A 20,246-nucleotide genomic window follows, 5' to 3' on the forward strand; every position below is an offset into this window, starting at 1 on the left:
AACTCAAAAAAGAGGTTTGGTTTAATTGAAGATGTTTAGCGAGAGGTGCTTCAATAAATAATGGGCTCAGGTGGGGACAGGGCTGACACCTCAGGACAGGGTGGTAGGACACACAGACCAGTCACAGCTCCCTTGGGATGTGCTTGAGTAGTGGAGTTGTGCAAGGAGCAGGGGAGAAAGTGGGGACACAGACACACATCAGCCCCAGGCAATCAGGAGAGAACAGCTTCATTCTGGTCCGGAGAAAGCAAGTGCTGAGAAAAAAAGGGCCTTGGGCTGCTAAAGAAACTCAACCAACAGATGAGTTAAGTAAAAGTGGATAAGCAAAAATACCCCAAAGTGGTAACAACTGAGGCTGGAAGGGTCTCAGGGGCCCTGAGGAGGCACTGGGGCTGGGGAAGGATCTGCCTGCCCAGTGCCACTGGCACTGCTGAACTAGAGGGGAGCCAGAGATGACATGGGATGGAAGAGGCCCACTATGAGGGCAGCTCTGGCACCTTGGAGGCTGGGCTTGCCTTCACTGCCCTGTTTGCCTCCTCATAAACACCCTTTTACCTTGTCTTCGAGCCCCAGAAGGACCAGCACCTCCCAGAAGAGCCTAGTGCAGCTCCCAGACAGCAAATGTGCCAGCCCCTGAGGTTGCCTGCTCTCCAGCCTGGCACCAGTCACAGCAGCCTATCTCCTGCATCCTTTTATTAGTGAGCTCCCACCCCGGGGCTGGTCACTGACAGGGCTTTCTGTGCCCATCCAGGCTGCAAGGTGCTTGTTGGCTCTTCTAAGGCCCAGCCTGAGCCATGTGTCACCCCCAGGGCCTGCCCAACCCCTGCCACAGCTGCCAGTGCCAGCCCATCCAGGCCCTGCTCTGGCATGGATCCATCTGCTCCAGTCCCAGAGAAAAAATGAGGTTGGAATAAGGAACACAGTGCTGAGCAGAGGAAGAGCCTTGGCCAGGGGAGAGGAATTTGCCATGGGAATATAGCAGGGCCCTGGCCTGGCTGCACATGAGCTACTCAGCACAGCCCAGAGGCTCCTGGACAGGACAGGGCAGCCACTGAAAGACTGCCCAGCACAGCCCAGAGGTGCCCAGACCACAGCCCAAGGCAGGACACTGAACGGCTGGGGCTCCTTCCTCAGCAAGGGAAAGCTGTTGTGGGCTGTGCACACATCCCATCCCTCAAGATCCTGCAAAGTCCAGCCTGGTGCCTAGGAAGGGAAGAAGGGCTCTGGACCAGACTCTACACTCCCAGCTCCCCTCCCCTGCATTCCATCCTGGACAAAGGCAGAAAGGTCTATACAGTATAATACATATATATTTCACTATGAAATAGCAATTTCATTCCCTGCCTTCTACTTTATGCATCCTGAATTATATGCTTTTTACATCACTCCAGAGGGCTGGTGGGGCTGGGCAGTTTCTCATGCGAGGCAGTTGCTCTCCCTGGAAGTTACCACAGGACGCACCAGCAGCTGATGTGGCAGGACCTAAACATGATTCCTATCCCTCCCTTTCCCCTGCCCCAGCTGCCCCCTTCCCCAGCAGCAAGGGCAGCCTCTGCCCTGGCAGCCAGGGCTCTCCCAGTCCATTTAAGTGGTTCCTCAGTGCAGACCCATGAACCTCCCTCAGCTGCTCTCAGCAGCTGTGGATGGAGCGGGAGCAGCAGCTGAACCCCCCGACATGGCGGGTACGGGGAGGAGCAGACCGAGGCGAGGGAAGCGGCGGGGACAGTGCAGCATGCACACCGAGTGGTGACGCCCAGGGCCCGCGGCTGTCGCACGGCCAGGCCCGCCCCGCCCACGTGGGGAGCCGGGGCTGCAGCCCCAGGGTGAAGTTCTACCAAAGGTCAGGCCCTGTGGAACAGGGAGTCCCATCCGGGGGCTGGGTCACCGGCCAAGAGCTGTCATCACTGGAACCAGTGCAGAGCCAGGTGTCAGGTGGAAGGAGAAACTATCCTATGGAAAGAAAAGAGGGCAGATGTTTTAGGGAAACAGGGAAGGTGTGCTGGGGAGCCACTGTCCTGGACACGTGCAATGGCACTGGCAGCACTGGGGCTTCCAGTCACTGTGCTGGGACTCTGAGGGCTCAGGCACTGTGGGTCCTGCACGCTGCTCCAGCAGCTGGGAAAAGGAAAGGGACAGCAGGTTCCACCTGCTGTTGGGTTTGGGCTCCAGTAAACAAGGTCAGAATTTTACGTCCCTTCAAATGAAACCTGCAGGAGTTCAGCTGCTGGCTGGAGCACAGCCATACCCAGACCCTTCCACAGCAGCAGAGGAGCTCACTCCAGGATCTGTCACAGCACAGTGGCCATGGCAGGGAAGGGAGCTGTCCCCAGCACCCACCTGCGCTTCCTGTGCGCCCCCAGTCCGTCACATTGTCCGGCTGTACTCGATGCTGCTCTTGGCAGAAATGCCAGACCAGGGCAGGAGGCTGCAGAGGAGGCTCTGGGCTTGTCTGTATATCCTCTGGGGGATGGAGCACGGGCTCAGGCTGGCTAGAGTGGAGCCAATGTGCTGTAGGTAGTCAGTGGCCACCAGTTAAGGACAGCAACACTAGCACTGTAACTTAACAAAGAACATCAATCACTCCTGGAGCTGCCCTTCCTGCAGGGACTCCGACACAGTGGAAGCTGCTCAGCTCAGTCAGGTCTCCTCCTTGCAATCACTGCCTTCACCTTTCTGTCAAAAGCAGCTCTGCTCTGCCCTGTAAAGGATGGCAGTTTGGGAATGGCAGCTCCAGCTGGTGTGGGAAATATCTCCTCTAAGCAGTTCCCTTTGTACTCCACAGAAGATCCTGTGAGGAGAGCAATCCATCCCCCTGCCCAGGGAGGCTGGAACTGACCAGCTACACCCAGGAAGGATCAAGTTTCTTTTCCATGATCCAATGACCTGAAACAAATCCCCTAAGTCACTGTGGGAGCAGCCTGCTGAGATCCAGGCCAACCTAGGCTCACAGGGGATCCCAGGTCACAGGAAGCAAGACCAAGGGTTTCTCTGCCCTGTTCATGGCTAAATCCTGCTACCGACAAGCCAAAGCACACCCAGAACTTTGGCCTAACACCAGCACTCTCTCTCACTGGCATCCAACTCACTCCAACCATCCTACATCAAATAACTCTAACATCTTCCTTCCAGCTTCAGCTTAAGCCCACATCTGAGCAGGTTTCAGTTCCCACATCTACCCACACTCTGCTGTTAACCCAAACCAGGGCTTGGCCTCTCTCAGCAGCCTGCAGGGAAAGGATATAAGATTGTCCAGGGGGGGTGCCCGCCGTTGATGTACAGGACGTAGGTGAAGCCATCTTTGAGGACCCCTCGGATGGAATAGTAGTAGGGCAGGTAGTGGTGCTGTTTAAAGTCTCTGTTTTCATAGAAGTTTATTGCTGTGTTGTTGGTGGTGAGCACGTGCAGGTAGATGGCTTTGCAGTGGTCCTGGGCAGTGGTGGAGATGTGATCTTTCAGACTCTCAAGCAAGAGGGAACCTGTTGAAGGGAAGGCAGCAGGATCACAGTGTGTGTGGGGTCCAGATGAGCCCTCCTGCACCAGGGATTGCTGCACATACCTGGAGACCCCAAATCCCACCCAGTTCTCACAGGACCTTCTAAATGGTTTTCTTACATGGTCTCACCTATGAGCATGGCTTCAAAACCCTGGGATTTTAAAGACACAAACCTCTGACTCAATAACCACAAGGATGAGGCAGAACTTTGTCAATACTGCTCATCCCCAGCAGAGAACTCCTGGCTTTGGGAAGGTCAGTGACTCATTTGCAATGGTATCAGTTGCACCCCATACATGTATTTATTTTAAAGACATTTGATACAGCAGAGTGTCAAAACAGGACTTCACAAGCAGGTTATTGTATTGTGTCTGCTGGACTTGAATCAAAACCTAAGAACTGCTGGGATTTTAAGACACCTTCTAAGGAGGAGTGGAGACAGTCTCATCCAACCTGTGTTTGCTGCAGCCAGCAGGAAAAACCAGAGAAAGGTACAGAGGATACTCCGGCCCCAAGAGACAAGACCTGGGGTTCACCCACATCACCTCAACACATCATGAAGGACCCAGCAGAACCTGCATGGGAGCTTCCTTCCAGCAGGTGTGATAACACCAGGCTAAAGAATCAGCCTGACTAACACACAGGGGAGATGGCTGCTGCCCAGGGCCTGCAGGACTCCCTGGAGGACCCACAGGACTTCAGAGCAGAAGTCAACAGCGCTGACTTCACGTTCTCTTGATACTTAGTGAGAATCTACATCAGCCAAGACCGAAAAAGCACTGAGACATCAACAACAGAGCAGTTCAATTTTGTTATGAGATATTCCATCTTCTACCTCACAGAAATCCAGCTGTCCTGTGGTTTAAGAACAGCAGAGAACTAGAAACCAAGCCCTTTTACAAAAATCAGAGCAAATCAGAGCTTTAGTGCTCAGAAGCATGGCTGGACTGAAGAGTCTCGTGCATGAAAGGCTACAGCTTCAAACACCACTAGGAAAACTCAAGAGAAAGGTCTCAGAAAAAGCAGCCACAGCTTTTTTTAGGTTGTGTTGCTACAGGTGCAAGCTCAAAGTTTTTGAGAGAGCACAGCAACATGCTGTGCAGATGGAATGGATACAGGAAATACTGACTCTGAAAGGAGAAAATTCCAGCAAGATAAGACTGGGGAAAAAAATAGGATTTGGAAATTAGGAGGAGACTGAAAACCACCATAACTTTACAGAAAGACCTCTTTACCAGCCTCTGTGATCATTCTGTGCTACCACTTCCTTCTTTGTGCTGGAAAATTCTCTCCAGTGGCATTTTAATGGAAGGTTTAAACACTGCTCTCACCAAGGACTCTCTGGTCATTTCTTTATGTATCCTCTAAGTTTATACCTCTCCAAACGTGCATGGGGGAGAAGGGAGGACTTGGAGGTGCTGAGTTATACCCATATCCACTGCCAAACCTGGCCCATTCCCTTCTGCAGATCAGAGATCCACATCCTGCCTGGAATGGCACCACAATGGTACCACCAAGCACTTGGTGACAGAACACAACTGCTCTAAACAGAGAGAAAACTGACTCCAGGATTTCAAATGGCTGCAGGAATGCTGCATGTGGCAGCAGACATACAGAGCTGACTTGTGCATTTGAGATCTGATCAGGCACAAGTTACATTATTTTCCAGTTCCCTTTGTGGTTTTCTCACAGTTTGTTCTATCTGTTGAAGATGAAAGATTAAAAGCAGCTCTGTTTTCTGCCTCAGGGATCAGACTGCTGAGACCCTGAAAGAAAATAGTTTCAAACCCTGCTTCTGGGTGAAGTTCTTGCACTTTCAGACACTCTCAGCAGCACCAGTGTGAGTTTTTGGTGTGCTCAGCTGGCCCCTGGGAACAAGACTGACAAAGGCCTGTGCTCTGTGGAAATATTTGCACATTGTGTTGTGCTCACACCAGTAAAAAGCTCCCAGTGCACCTGCACTGTCCTGAAGCCATGATATTTTCTGAAAAATCCTTTCCTTAGGATTTTTTCTCCTGAGAAGCCGAGAGGCCTCAGGAACAAACTGCAAACAATGATTCTCTGCTGCTGTGGAATGCAGCAGGTGGATCTGGGATTGGTCTCCTCTGGTTGTTTCTAATTTGTGGCCAATCCCAGTCCAGCTGTCCAGACTGTCTCGGTCAGAGACAAACCTTTGTTATTCATTCCTTTTCTATTCTTAGCCAGCCTTCTGCTGAAATCCTTTCTTCTATTCTTTTAGTATAGTTTTAATATAATATATATCATAAAATAATAAATCAGCCTTCTGAAACATGGAGTCAACATCCTCGTCTCTTCCCTCCTCCTGGGACCCCTGTGAACACCACACACTGTCCCACCTGCTGGTACCAGTCACAGGTAACCCTTTCCCATTCCCTCAGGGATACTGTAGGGAGGTACTGGAGCTCCTTCAGTCATACTTGGCAAATTCACCAACATCTGACACTGAGCAGCATCTTACCTATTCCATGTTTTCTGAACTCCTTCACCACTCCAAGACTTAGGATGTAAGCAACTTGAGTGTCCACAGGAAAATTGGAAGCTAGGATATCTCCATCCTGCATAGAGACAGGACAGGTTTTTTAATAGAGTACCTGGGGAGGCACAGGAGAAAGCAAGAACCCTGCACTGGAACACCTGAAAACAAGGCTGAAGCAGGAAAATTCTCTTAACTGAAGTGTCTTAGCTGAAGCTTTTGGGATGGAAGTTAAAATATACAAGCATGGGGTTATTCCTATTTTCATATCATCCTCCCAGAAGCAGAACACAAACCATGCTTGGGTTTAGGGACAGAACATGCTTGTTTTCTTTACCAGAAGGATTCAAAATGCCAGCTCTGGAGCCACCAGCAGTGTTTAGATCAATCCAGCAAGTCCTTGTGGCCTGCAAGCTGCACCTGAGCTGTGTCAGCTGGGGAGGACAAGGAGCACATTCCACAGGCCCAACTGCCCAGAGCAGTGCCTGAATAAGCCCTTGGCTTTCAGCTTGTCTGGAACAAGAGCCTTTTGAAGAAGTTGCTGAAGATGCAGCTTCTGACTTTGATGAGCTTTCAGATGAAGCCAGACAGCAGAGGTGAAGAGACCCATGTGCTACTCTGTGCATGTTGGGTTATTGTTTAACCACATCACTGAGAGCCTTCCAGGAGTTAGGCACTCCCTGCACTGCCCCTGCTTTTTTTAGTGCTCTTTTCCCATGCTGTCTTCACTGACCATCTCTTCTTTCCCTCTCTGCTGCACTGGATTGTCTCTCCTGGCCTCCCAGCTCTGTTACCTCTGAAGTCCAAGCTCTCTGCAGACTGGTTACCTCCCCTCAGGGCTTGGGACAGGGACTATGTAAAGGGAGGAGTTTCTGCAGGAAGTCACCAGAGTGACTCACCCAGTACAGCTAAGGAAGCTCTTATGAAAAAAAGTTTTGTGCTCTCACAGCTACACCAGCCATGGCCAGGGATTGGCCTGCAGGATCTGATCCCTCAGCTCCCTGTGGGGGTCATGCCCCAGCAGGAAGGGCCTCTGTGGTACCACACAGCCCCTCACCCCTGCTCCCTTAGCTGGAAATCAGCATGTGCTTCATTCCCAACATTAACTCAGACAAGTGTCTGAATAGGGCAGGGAAAACCCCACCCCAAACTGGTGCCATCTCCTTTCCCCACAGCAGGGGGTGGATTCTGTCCCGCTGAAGCCCAGGGTAGTCACATACCTCTTTGTGCACCTTGGTCCTGCTCTTGATCTCTGCCACTATCATCCCCACGATGGAGCCTCTGTAGGTGGCTGCGAGGGAAAAGAACTTCTTGTTGGAAGTGATATCTCGGTACCATGAGTCAGGGTACCTGGGAAGGAACCAGAAACACCAATGTCTGGGCATGCAAAGCCCATGGGAACAGGCATCAGATGCTCCTCAACTGGAAACAGCTGTTGCATCCCATTCAGTGCCATGGGCTCTTTCATCATGTAATGGCCTCCTGCCTTGCTAAGAGAATCACATTTTCATCTTACAGTCTTTGCCCAGAGCTTTCTCATCCATCTTTAGCAAGTTATTTTTAAATGCAAGATCCATCTGCCCTCATCTAGAGCCTAAGGATCTCATTAATTTGATACACATGTAAAAAAAAATGCTGCATATTGATAGGAAAAAAAAAAATCATCACTCCACCAGCCTCCAGTTCTCCTCTTCCTTCTGCAGCTACTAAAGGGAAACTACTGTATGTTCATTTATTTCCAAATGAGAGTTCAGCATGTCTTGCCTTTAAAAGAAATCTACAAACTCAAAATATTATGAATGCTTTTGCTGATTTGTTACATTTTATTCAATCTTAATTATAATCTGCTAGAATTCTCTGTGAAGCTAAAGTTAAAAATCCTTGAAGTCTACATCTGTATGGATGCTTTAGGCCAGAAATGTGTCAGTGTCCCCCAGAAAAACTCCTGTGCTTGTGCAGCCATGGGCATTGACCAAATGTGGGTCTGGGGAGCTGCCCTGGGGCAGGCTGAGATGAGCTGTATGGGAGGAGGAGTGCTCCAAGGGAAGCACTGCTCAGTTCCCCCAGGGCATTCAGAGCAGCCCCTCAGGTTCAGCTCTGAGGGTGCTGCCCCAGCACCAGGCTCCAGGACACAACTTCTTTCACAAGCACAGGGATGCTGTCCTTTTTCCTGCAGGTGTTGCCCTTCCCCATCTCATTCAGTCTTTCTCAAGAAGCTGACCCACCCCTTTCATGACAAAGCCTGTTCTCCTGCCCAAATGTGCACACAGGAGGCTCCTGACGACTCCAGTACGCTGCAGGACAGGCAGCAAAGGACCTTTAACACCACACCCCACCACAGTGCACAGAAGATTCCCACCCTGCTGCTGTCCTGGCAACAGCCCTGAGGCTACACAGAGCTGGAGCAGTGCAGGTTCACCCCACGGTGCCCTGGCCCCCAGCAGCCCCCAGAGCAGGCACATACTCTATTGGGAACCAGTCTCCACAGAGCTGCTTCACCGTGTCTATGTCATCGTGGCACAGCAGGCGCAGGTTCACATCCGTCAGTGCACTCGGGGGCACCTCCTCTGTCATTCACGCCTGCAGGGAAGGAAGCACAGAGCAGAGCTGGAACACAGGCTCTGATCCAACAGCACCACCAGGGGCTCCTCATGGAGAAAGGAATTTCCCAGGGAAGTGAGTTTTCAGGGGAGATGAAGCAAAACACGGCAACATTGACCAGAGAAGGAACTCAAAGCTGTGCTGGCCATGGGGCAAGCCCAGCTCCCAGTGAGCCTGACCCATCCCTCCAGCCCCAGATCCAGGCACATCCTGATCCCTGGGAGCACAGTCCGGTGACTCTGTGTGCGAGGAGCACGTGGCCACAGCCCTTCCAAAAAGAGCATTAAAAGAGCCAACAGTGTGCCAAGTGTACCTTATGTTGCATGGAGCTCTTCAAATGTCCCTGCAGCACCAACACTTTGTTAAAACAAACCTGAACAAACAGCTTAAAAAGGAAGCACTGCTAGGGGAACGTTTGGAAAGTCCTCTTGCACAACCCTGCCATCTCCAGTGAGTACATATGCAGAGGATTCCATCTCTTTAAAATGTTCATTTTGTTTAACCTATGCTGGTGAAATGAGATCTAGTTTCATTTCCCCTCATTCCCAGCCCAGCACAGAGCACTCAGATACAGAAATCCCAGGACACCTTTTCTCTTTAACCCTGCTGAGCACAAACAGAACACTTGCTGCAATGTCTTCAGCCTTTTTTAACCGGTTAAAACTTGCTCCAAAAATTAAAAAAAAAGAAAAAAAAAGCGCACAATTTGTTTTCAGACACTAAACTCACTCCTACACATTCCTGCTCCTAAACTGTGTTATCTGCAAATAAACAAACAACAAAACAAAACTCTCTTTTTTTTTGCTTTTAGTTAGTTTAGCTAACTAAAGCAAAGAAGTTCCCTAAACTGTAGTTTTTTTTCCTTTTTGCCCCTCCTTTCTTTAAACCTGTTTCACACCTACTCTAGACTAAACAACCATAAGAACACCAACAGCTCACATCAGTAACCACCGGGCTGGGGCTTGGGCCACAACATTTCCAACACCATAAAAACTAATAAGAAACTGAGTAAACTAAACTAAAATCTAAAAAAAAAAAACTTTTTAGATTTGTCATCTTTTTTAAAACAACCAAAAAATTTATTATTTAATATTGTTTAAGTTTTCTTGTTTAATAAACAGTTTTTTTTCCACTTTTCTCCAAAGAAGTATTTTCTCCCAAACCAATTAAGAAAAAAGCAATAAAATCCAATTTCCAAAAAAGCCCTTTAAAAATTCTCTCCCAAACTTACCCTAAACCAAGACACAAGCACCAGAGGGAAAGAAGCAAGTGATAGCTAAAGTGGTTGTAAAAGCATTTGTAGCACTGATGGATGACTGGAGAACACATTGTAGGCATGGCAAAGCCCCACATGAGACAGACAAGGTGAGTGGAGACAGGAGGACAGGAGGAGTTGTTTCCTTCATCTCTCTCACTCCAACCCTCCCTGGTAAAAGAACCAGACCAGGATGCAAATTTAAAAAACCCAAAGCCACCGCCCTTAACAAAAACAAATCACTTAAAATTTTTACTTTCTTTTCCCAATTTTAAGAGTCTCAAGTCTTGGTTTCAAAGTGCCAAGTTATAAGGGAAAAGCTGCACAGAGCAATGTTTGTCTATGCCCTCCTGTGAAAATGGATGCTCAGCTCTCCAGTGTTCTTGATTTAAAGCTCAGAGCTCAAGGAGGAACAGATTTAAACACACTCCCCTTTGGACTGCATATGCCATCCCAGCAGCTTCAACACAAATATTGTAACTGGCAAAGTTACAAATGCCAGTCTGGCAATTTTAGATTGCCAAACTTACAATTTAGCAATTAATTATAAATTATAGTTACTAAACTTACTTGGACAAGCTCTCAAGCACATGGTGAGATTCCCTGGGTACCCTGTGCAGGGCCAGGAGTTGGACTCAGTGACCCTGATGGGTCCCTTCCCTTCAGCATATTCTATGATTCTACTCTGGCAGTTACAGTCACTCTCTATGGAAATGGATCACTTGTTCCTCTCCAAAGAATTCCTTAAAAAGCATCACAGCTATTTTCCAGCCTGCTCTAGGACTGTGACTGCCCATTTACTGAGCAGCCCACAGCACTCACAGTCAGCTCAAGTGCCAGTTTCAAAACAACTCAAGCCCCTACAAAACCTGCACTCCTTGCTGCCTTTACAACTTCTTTTACACTCCCAGAACTGGCTCAAGCCCTCAGAGGCCAGACTTGGAATCTGTATCCTGTCACAGTGGGGCACACACTCCCCACCCCCAGCCTCTGGTGACCTTTTAAAAGCCTCAGCTTCACCCCATGGGACCCTGAAGAAAGAAGGACAAACATTTGCTGGCTGAGGCTCCTCTGACCCACACCACTGGTTCTGGATGCTGTGGACCCCAGTGTCACCCCCTCCCCAGCCCTGCTGAGCCCTTTGCTGAGCCATTTCAGAGCTGAGACACACCACAGGATCGTTTTCCTTGCAAAGTTTCAATGCTCCTGTAAGGGAACACCCCTTCTCAGCATTAATAAATCAGACAGAAATGAAACCACCATGCCAGAGCCATAGTTTTGCTAATGAGTAGAAAAGGCAGGGCAGCACAGGACACATTCCTGTGAGGATTAATCCATGTGTACTTAACATCGTGTTCTCAAAGAGCTGGGCAAGCATTACGCATTATCCTGGAGCTGAAGCCAGCCTCCATCAAGTAATCCATGACTGTTTTGTTGAACAGGATAATCCCCCTCCCCTCAAATTCACAAACCCACGACTGGTTGTGTTTGCAGGGACTCAATCCAGATGCTCCAGCACATTTAAAGGACATTTGGGACACCCATCTGGCACCGTGTCCTGCCCTGGGGTTCAGGAGAGCAGAGCTGTGTCCCTTCCTCCTGGCCAGGTGTCGCTGCTGCTGGAGGAGCTGTGGGAAGTGGCTGCTATGAGCAAGGGAGAAGAACTCCAGGCAAATCCATTCCCTTCATACCCAGGTGCCAGCCTCTGGGTCTGCTGGGATACCTGGAGAAAGCCCCAAGAGCAGGTCCTGGCCCTGGGCACAGCCTCTGGCAATGCTGTCCTCAGCACAGCTAAAGTCCCAAACTCAAGTCTCAGCCAACACAGTGACCCAAGTATCACCTTTAGAGTCAACTTCAGAGGACAAAATACATATTTGAAAGCACAGAATAAAACAAAACCAGTATCAGTGTAAAACAAAACCCTGGAAGTTAAAAGGACCTTTAGGGGTTTAGAGGCAGCAATATTGACAACACAAGTTCTGACCTTTGAGACCAAAGGGTGGCTACTGTGAAGACAAATGCAGGCGCCAGGGGCATATGGTTAATTCAGAGGTGTCCATGGCCACTTTGGAAAGCCAAAGTGAAGTTATTTTATTTCTTTTAATATCTTTTTCTCAGGTGTCAGCCTTTGGTTCACATGATGGCCACGGTCTGGGAGGTGACGTGGCCATCATCCCCTGTCCCCCTCCTGGGGGCACAGTGACCTCACCCTTCTGTCCAAACAGGAAGCACTTGTTCAGGAGGATTAGAAAATAAGCCAACATTTCATATTTTATTTAACATTCCATGCTTACAAAGGGATAGTGCACATAAACACTTGGAAAAGGTCTGAGGACACCCTCTTACAAAATATTGCAGTCAGGAGCAAGTAGAACTAGAAACTGAGCATTTAACTCCCTTTCTTACTTAAAACCTGCAGATATTAATGCATAACAAATTCATTTCAAAAATACAGGAAAGCATAAAAGTTTTAAGCATTCTGACTAGTTTTCTGCCTTGCTCTATTGAAACAAATCTAGCAAAATGTTTTTGCCTCAAGTGTATTGGGCAGCTCAGAGGAACCTGGGAAATTCTTATGACAAATATTTAGTGGTAATGGAAGCTGGATGAAAAGAAATAGTAAATGCCCACTAAATAAGCCAACCTGACATATAATTTTAAATTAAAGTACATTGTGAGACCTGAACTCGCTATTTAAAAATGATGTCATGAATCTTTGGCATCAATAAGCTACAATGAGCTAAAGAACTGCATTTCACAGTTCTGTCTAAAAGGCAGCAGAGCCTCTGGCCCCAGCCATGCCTGGGCCTCCAGGGGCTGTCCCTGCTCACTCAGCAGATGGAGCCAAGCACAGGCACTGCCATTCCCACCACCAGCACCTCCAGAGCCTGTTGAGAAGGAGCAGCTCTTGTTTAAAGCCAGGTGCAGGAACAGTTTGTTTACATGGACCAGATGTTTCACAGCTAAGACACCTCTGCTTAAGCTTTTCTCAAGAGCAGGAGGTTTTCACTCCCTCTTAGAGCTCCTGAATTAAGAAAAAGAAATCATAATAAAATGTACATAAGATCACGCTTCTAGAGAGACAGGCAGCCATACAGAACCAGCACTCTTAATCCAGCAGGGAGATCAAATGAAGGATAAAGCCTGATGCTTTGGCAGACAGCTGCTTAAATGTGTTTGAAAATCCCTTCAGCACTTCCATACCTACAAAATCCTGGCCAAGTGGTTCTACAAGTTGATATTTCCCTTGTTTAGCACTGTTAGACATGTTTTAACAATGTTTCTGCCCCATGCATCCTGCAAAAATGAGTTGGATTTCACCAAGATGCTGATTTCATTAATTTTTATTTTGACTTCAGCTTCCAAGCAGATAAACTCATGAAATTCCCAAATAAAAATTGTATCATCTAGCAACAAATATCACTGAATGTCCTAGCAGAATAAAAGCCAAGTAATCTTGGTTTGACTAAAGTCAAACAAATAGGAACTAGGATTGTTTACAAGTCCAATTCCCAGTTAGGGATGTACTGACTTTAAATTTAGTGTTCACACAAAAACCAAAGTGAAGGAATCTTCTTCACTTGCAGAAACAAAGCTGGATCGAAGTCCATCAATACCTTTTACTTTACTTAAAAGCTAATAGAGATCAATTCACCCTACAGAGAGCAGCAGAGCTGCAGGGAAGAATAAAGAGGAGCCCTGGCAGGCTGTGGGTGTTTATAAATGGGTGCCGTAATTTAGGCAGCATTGTCCCTAAGGCACACCCAGCCAGCCCCGTGTCCCAGCACCTCCAAAATTAATCAGATCCTCAAAGACTCAGGATGAAGATTTTCACCCTCAGGAATTCAAAGCATTCACTTTGAGCACACTCTTGCTGGATTATTAAGGATTATCTGCTATCCTTCCACAGAAGGAAAAGATTAAGTTCCTGCAGTGGCTCCCAAGGACGCCCCACAAAGGGGCTGTGCCAGAGGAAGGGCAGTGACACCAAACAACCCACTGGGCACAGGGAGGGGGGCTGGCCTGTCCTGTCACCTCCTGCCCAGCGCTGCAGGGCACGTCACAGTGCCTCTGTTTCACTTTACAGACACTCCCTGGGAGAACTGCACACAGGGACAGAGATGGATTTCCCTGTCCTGGTTCCCTCACACCAGAGGTGCTGCTGGAGTGTCACCACCAAATCCTTGTTTGCAACTCCAGTCGCCATCTGGACAGTCCTGAGATCCCGGTAACACAACACTTCCAGGAAAGAAAAATTAATAACATTTGGCATCCTCTCTCTTACTTGTAAGTAAATAGGATCAAACAAAGGCCAGAGAGGTACCAAAATGCAGGATTTTAGCTGTGTCTGAGCACCACAGTACCCAAACCAGCCACAACCTGCTGTTATCTTCCAGAACACGAGCAGGAATTTTCACAGCTCTAAGTCTCTCTACCTTGTGCTGTCTGGCACTGGGGATTTGATTTAAATTAAACCATTCAGTCTGAACCAGTCTAATTCCACAAAGCAGTACAGATTTCTCTGCTGCATTTCATTTTCAGCTTACTGTGGTTTTAGGTTACTGGTCTCGCAGGGAATGTTCCACACAGACACCTCTGTCACCGAGCCCCTTTCATTTCATACAATCAAAGTGCAACTGCATTTCAAAACATCGTGGATTAATTACCAAGAATCTCAAAGAGGCACTTCCAGGCTTAGGGCAACATTATCCAAGCAACAGGAGCCACATTTTTAAAGATATTTAAATATTTTGCTTGACAGCTTCTCAGAACTACTTCAAGTACAGTCACAGAATAAAAAATGTAGGTTGGAAAGACCCTCTGGGGTTTAACCCAACTTAGATCAGGTTGCTCAGACCCACATAATGTCAGTGAGGAGCAAATCTCTTCATCCTGCCTGGAATCAGACCAATCTCTTTGGATCTAAAGGCACAACTGGAAGCTGGGGCATCAAATGTGCTGCCTGCACCAGCACCCCCAGCTCTGCCAGTGTGCAATGCAGGCACACCTGACAGGGCATTTGTCACACTCTGCTCACCCATTGAATGCTCCTGCTCCTTCTAGGAGTGCCACATGGGTTCATTTGGGACAGGCAGCACACAAACCCCACAAGACAGAGCTCCCCTCACTCCCAGTTTGTTAAGCAAACCAACAGAGCCTGGAGCCCGTGGTCACACACTGAACACTAATTGTTTCACCTCCATCCCTGAGCACCCAGCACATCCCACAGCTGCGCTGCCCTACACTGCCAGCACTTCATTCCCTACTCTAGCAGAAGCTTGGAGTGAGTGAGATTCTTAATGAGAAATCTGGGACAAAATGACTGATTCTGTGCCTTGGTCTGACATAGTACTGTGGGTGGAAGCAGGCTCTGATTATGGGACTTCACAAGAGCCCAGAACAATTTTGATCCCTGTTTCTCTGCCTTTTCTACCAGAATCAAAAGCACTCAGCCTCAAAGCCCCTTGTGGGCCCCAGGTCACTCAGGGGTGTGCACTAGCTCAAGACTTGGAGCTCCTCAATATTGAAATTCCTTCAATAGCAGCTTCTTTCTGTGCGAAAACTGCCCTCCCCAGCAGCTCCCCAGGAAGGAACACATGAGGAACACACCAGGATAATCCAGCCCTACCATGTGGATCCCATCTGCCCCCAAAGCACATCCCAAGCACTAATGGGATTCTCCTGGGGACATCACTCTGGAGAAAGGAGTTTGTCAGTGCCTGGACTTTCTTGTCCAGTAAATCCATCCAGGGCAGTGTGCTTGACTAGCACCCCACAGTGGAGGAGGGCAGCACCCAGTGAGCTCGGGGAAGAACACGTTGTAAGGAAAGCTGAACTCACCTCAGCCCCAGGGAGGCTACAGGGTAACCTTGGGTTGAGATGAGACATCTCTGGTGAATTGTCAGGTGCCCTGAGCTAACTAATAAAGAACCACATCTTTTGAGAGTCACACCAACGTGGCAGGAACATACACACAGCTGAGCCCAAAGTGTAACAACTGGATAATTTTACTTTACAAATTTACTGTAAAACAGTAAATTTTGAAGGAAGCAAAGCAGGCTTTAACCTGTGTACTCCTTCCTGAGCACACAGAGACCAGGAACAGGCACCTGGATTTGGATCCATCCATACACTGCCATCACTGTGCTCAGCTTCTGTTGTGATTTCAGACTCCCACCTAACACCAAATACACCAAACAAGTCAGTTGGATTTTACACCCTCCTCATGTGGAACAGCTACAAGAGCTTGGCCAGAGCACATTGACAGGAAGGCACCACTGTCACACAGAGCCTGGGAATACCACCCTGGCAATCAGCCCTCCTCCTAAAGACTCACCCCAGATGCCTCAGACTATTTTTCTCAGCTCTGAAATGCTGTAAGCACCATTCCAAGGACAGATTTGTGCCTTGTCTAGAGCTCCACACAATTTTCCACTCTGCCCTCATCGAGGTGTGCACACCACAGCACTGAAAGCCTCCAAGCCAAACACCCAGAATCACTGTCATTAACACGTTGGCCTCCTGCCATGAAGGATCAGGATTTGAAACAGTCCCCAAAAGGATATTAAAAGGCAAGAAAGCAAAATGTACTTCTACCTGTGCAGCAAGCAGTGGTTATCTATTAGAAATAAAGAACACTTACTGTTAGTGAAAATCCTTTTATACCCCTGATCTTCTGCACACTCAGAGCTCGACCTGTCAGACTTCCAGCAGCAGAAATCATTAATGTTTTGGATGTGGGTCACTTTCTGGGCTGTTCTTTCACCTTACAGCTCTGGAAACATTACTGGAGCCGTGGATTTCACAGGAGCCAGTCCCCAAAGGAAGCATCTCTAAAGCACACTGCACAAGGCCTGGCTTCCTGCTGCCCCAGATACAGCAATTCCTTTGGGGAATGGCAAGCAAGAATCTCTAAGAAGGTTTTGCTGTTAAATCTTTGCTTGTTAAGAAGAGGAAGGGAAAATCTACTTTGAGACAGTGGCACTGTGGGGAGTTCAAACCCAGGGGTCAAAAGAGGAACACTGGCACCAAGCTCCTGGCTGGAGGGGAGATTTAATACACAGCAAGTTTCCTCTTCCTCCAAAAAGCAAACAAAAAATCCCCAAACAATCCACCACACCTGCAGGCCTGCTGCCCTTTCTGAATAAGAATAAACAGCCACACAGAAAATGTAGTGACTGAAATAACAGCCAGAAATTCAGCCTACAAACCCCTGGGGAAGGGAATTTGAGGCTGCCTCCATTTCCTACGCATTGTCCTCATTATGGAGCAGCATTGACAAAACCCAGCCCCTCCACCTTCACAGGAGACACCAACACAACTACCCAGAGGTCACTGCAAACAAGGGGCTTTCAAATAAAATAAATTTTGAAAAAGCTTGAAAAGAACATTCCTTCCTCAGTTGTCACAGAAGTGCCCCAAAGTTAACACCTCTCCAAGATTCTGACTTTAAAATTTGAGCCAAAATGGCTTCGCTTCCTTTCCCTTCCCTTCCCGAGACCCTCAGGTTCAACCCAAAAACTCCACTGCTGCTGTTTTAAACAAATAACATTTAAAATGGATTCTGGCACAGCTGTCTGCTCTGACAGCCACAGCAATAAGTTGAGAAGGAGAAATTAAAAACTTTATTAAAAGAAACTGAGCAGCTCCTGCTCCTACCTCTCTGCAGGGAGGAAAGTGGCTGGGGAGACAGAGTGAAACATGAAGCTCAGAAAGTCTTTCTGCAGCACTGTGCATTGAGGCCACCAGACATGCTGTGACAGGTCAAACCAGGGAGGGAGGAGTGATCCCACTCTGAGAGTGGGTTTGGACAGCACTTGGCTCCCCAGTTTGTAGGCAAGGTGCAGATCTAAGGCAGATCTTTTTTGCTGTCACCCTGAACAGCAACTGGCTCTCTAAAAGCACCTGAACAGGTCAGAGAGGGGAATCCTTGCCCAGCCTGGGAGCAACAGGAAGGCAGAGCTGCAGGATTTCTGAACCAACCCTGTCAGGAAGTGCCTCAGTTTGCAGGTGCCATTCCTCAGGTATTTCCAGCAGTGTTGGCACCCTGAGTCAGGCACAGCTTCACCTCTGACCCCATGGATCACACTGGGAGTGCCTGGGGTGGGGGCAGAGCGGGGGAACAGAGGCAGGAAATGAGAGAATGGCTTTGGGGTGGCAGGACCAGCTCAAATCAGCTGGCAGGCTCTGAGCCCAGCACTGACTCACAGACCACACTGGCCCAACCCCTGTACTCAGAACACCCCCCAAAAAACCCTCCACCCTCCCCACATGCAAATAAAGATCATCCTTACTGGCAAAGAAATAACACCAGACACGAGAGAAGCAGCAGACTTTGTTAATAAAAAGAAATGCAGATGCTCTGTTAAAGGCTCTTTTGGCTAAAGAGCATTTTCTGAGTTCCACTGGCACTCCCACAATGTTTCATCACATCCAACTCCAGTGTGGATAGCAGGAGTCAGGATGACTGACACTGATTTAGCAAAATAATTGAAAATTAAGAATGCCACAGGTTTTAAGAGGCATTCCCAGCACAGCCACTTCCCAACGAGTCAGACACAAGAAGTCAATTTGCCTTAAGCACATCAAACAATCTGCTGAGAGAAACAGCAGCAGCTTCAAAGAGCAAAACAATATTGTCACAGCAGCACTAAGAAATTATTCTTCCTTTGCCACCAGGTGTGGAAACACTAATTAGAGCAGTTTACAACGTGTAACAGAATTACTTTTTAGCCTGCCTGAGAAAACATTCTGCTTTAAAAACCTGGTCCCTGTTAGGGCTGCTGAGGGGGACAAGGCTGCTCAGATTTATCAGGTTTATCTTATAAATGAGCTCACACATTAATTATCACTCACTAGGACACACCCAGCAACGGGGTTTTGGGGTTTTTTTTTTTGTTTGTTTTCTTTTTCACCTCACCTGTGAGACACCTGCTAGAGTTTATTCCAACAGACAACTGGATATTCTGGAAACACACCAAGCCCTAGTGCTCCCAAAATGCTCCCACAAGTGTCCTCCATAAAGACTTCTGAGGATACTAACCTGGACTAAGGAGAGTCTGTGGCAGATTAAAAGAAATTAATTACAGGAATTAATTAGATTGAAATCATTTAGGATGAATCCACAGTGAAAAAAGAGTCCATTCAGCAGGTTCACAACGTGATGGAAGAGGAGAGAAACAGAAATGCAAAAGTGGCTGAGGATTCTTTGGGACAGGGCACAGATCTCCAGGATGGTAAAATCAAAAGCTATTGGCAGCTGCAGAAAGCTCCCACAATGCCAAAAGCCAAGTAAAACTGTAGGCTAGTAGATTAAAAAAAGGAATGGAGATTGAAGGAATGCAAAATTTGTGTTGAGCACTGCAAGGGGGAAAAGCATCCACGCTCACAGTGAGAACATCTGTGGCCCAGCAGCAGAGGAGGACTCTGGGAAGTAGCAGAACAAACAGAGAGGAGAACAAGATCGTCTGAAAGAGTCTGGTCTGAGGTAGGTGCAGATATTTAATGCCTCTGTGTCTGTGAATTAAACACCAGAGGGGAAGGAAAGGGCCAAGGGTCAGGAGCTCAGCAAGATCACCCAGAACGGGCTGGGAGCTGCTGGAGCACAACAAAATCGGGATAAACCAACAGGCACGGAGCAGGCCGAGCTCAAACTCGGTTACTTCGGTAACACAATTAAACATTTACACAGCGGGCAGGGGAATACGAAAAGAATCTGATGCCGGTGACCAAGAGTGGGTTGTCCACGATACATTTTAGCTCCTGGCTGGACAGGAGCAATGCCGGGGGCCTCCACACACCCCCTCCAACACACCCAGCCGTCAACACACAAACCGGAGCAAGGCCGAGCAGCCCCGTTCTGGCCGCGGGGAGCACCGGGCCCGGCCGTACGCGGCACTCCGGCCTTCCCTGGGAAACCCGGCCGCGAAGGAGGCGGAAATGGAGACGGACACAGGCGACGACAATGGCACCCAACTCTCCGTTCTCGGGAAGGACGGGAGCACATCCCGAGGGCCCCGGAGCCGCCGCGACCGAACGGCGGGGGGCCGGGTTGCCATGGCGACTGCGCCGGGCCCGGGCCGTCCCGGGAGAAATCGCCATGACAACGCCAGCATCCTTCCCCAGCACAGGGATGCCCCCCAAACCCTTCCCCGCTCACCTGGGAGGGGCGGCGGACGCGCCCTCAGCACATCCCGGGCGGCGGAACCGGACGGAGGAGCGGCGGGCACGGACACCGGCGGCACTTCCTCAGCCGGGCACCGCGCAGTAACGCGCCTCCCCATTAGCTGGTCGTGGGACACGTGACCATGCGTGTTGCGCATGCGCACAGGGGCGCGCCGGTCTCCTGAGGCCACGTGGGCGGCGCCGCGCGGGGAACGCGGTCGGTAATTAAGGGAGGGGTA

General features: G+C 48.8%; 1 protein-coding gene across 5 annotated transcripts; it reads right to left on the bottom strand.

Annotated features, from left to right (window-relative positions):
- Positions 1 to 3: 3 nt before the first annotated feature.
- On the bottom strand, positions 4 to 20,162 carry NAA60 (N-alpha-acetyltransferase 60, NatF catalytic subunit). Of its 5 annotated transcripts, none has more exons than XM_059862128.1 (6): positions 20,003 to 20,162; positions 8,452 to 8,567; positions 7,208 to 7,337; positions 5,973 to 6,069; positions 2,338 to 3,476; positions 4 to 1,950 (listed from the first exon to the last, which is right to left on the bottom strand). In XM_059862128.1, the coding sequence occupies exons 2-5, from the start codon at positions 8,559 to 8,561 to the stop codon at positions 3,217 to 3,219; spliced, it is 597 nt and encodes a 198-aa protein (XP_059718111.1). In that variant the 5' UTR covers positions 8,562 to 8,567; positions 20,003 to 20,162; the 3' UTR covers positions 4 to 1,950; positions 2,338 to 3,216. The 5 variants fall into 5 exon arrangements, with proteins under 5 accessions (XP_059718111.1, XP_059718112.1, XP_059718115.1 ...); XM_059862129.1 differs by lacking the exon at positions 20,003 to 20,162 and adding an exon at positions 16,487 to 16,839; XM_059862132.1 differs by lacking the exon at positions 20,003 to 20,162 and adding an exon at positions 10,100 to 10,201.
- Between the last annotated feature and the right edge of the window lie 84 nt (positions 20,163 to 20,246).

The sequence above is a fragment of the Haemorhous mexicanus genome, chromosome 17 (assembly GCF_027477595.1).
Source record: "Haemorhous mexicanus isolate bHaeMex1 chromosome 17, bHaeMex1.pri, whole genome shotgun sequence".
Taxonomy (NCBI): Eukaryota; Metazoa; Chordata; class Aves; order Passeriformes; family Fringillidae; genus Haemorhous; species Haemorhous mexicanus.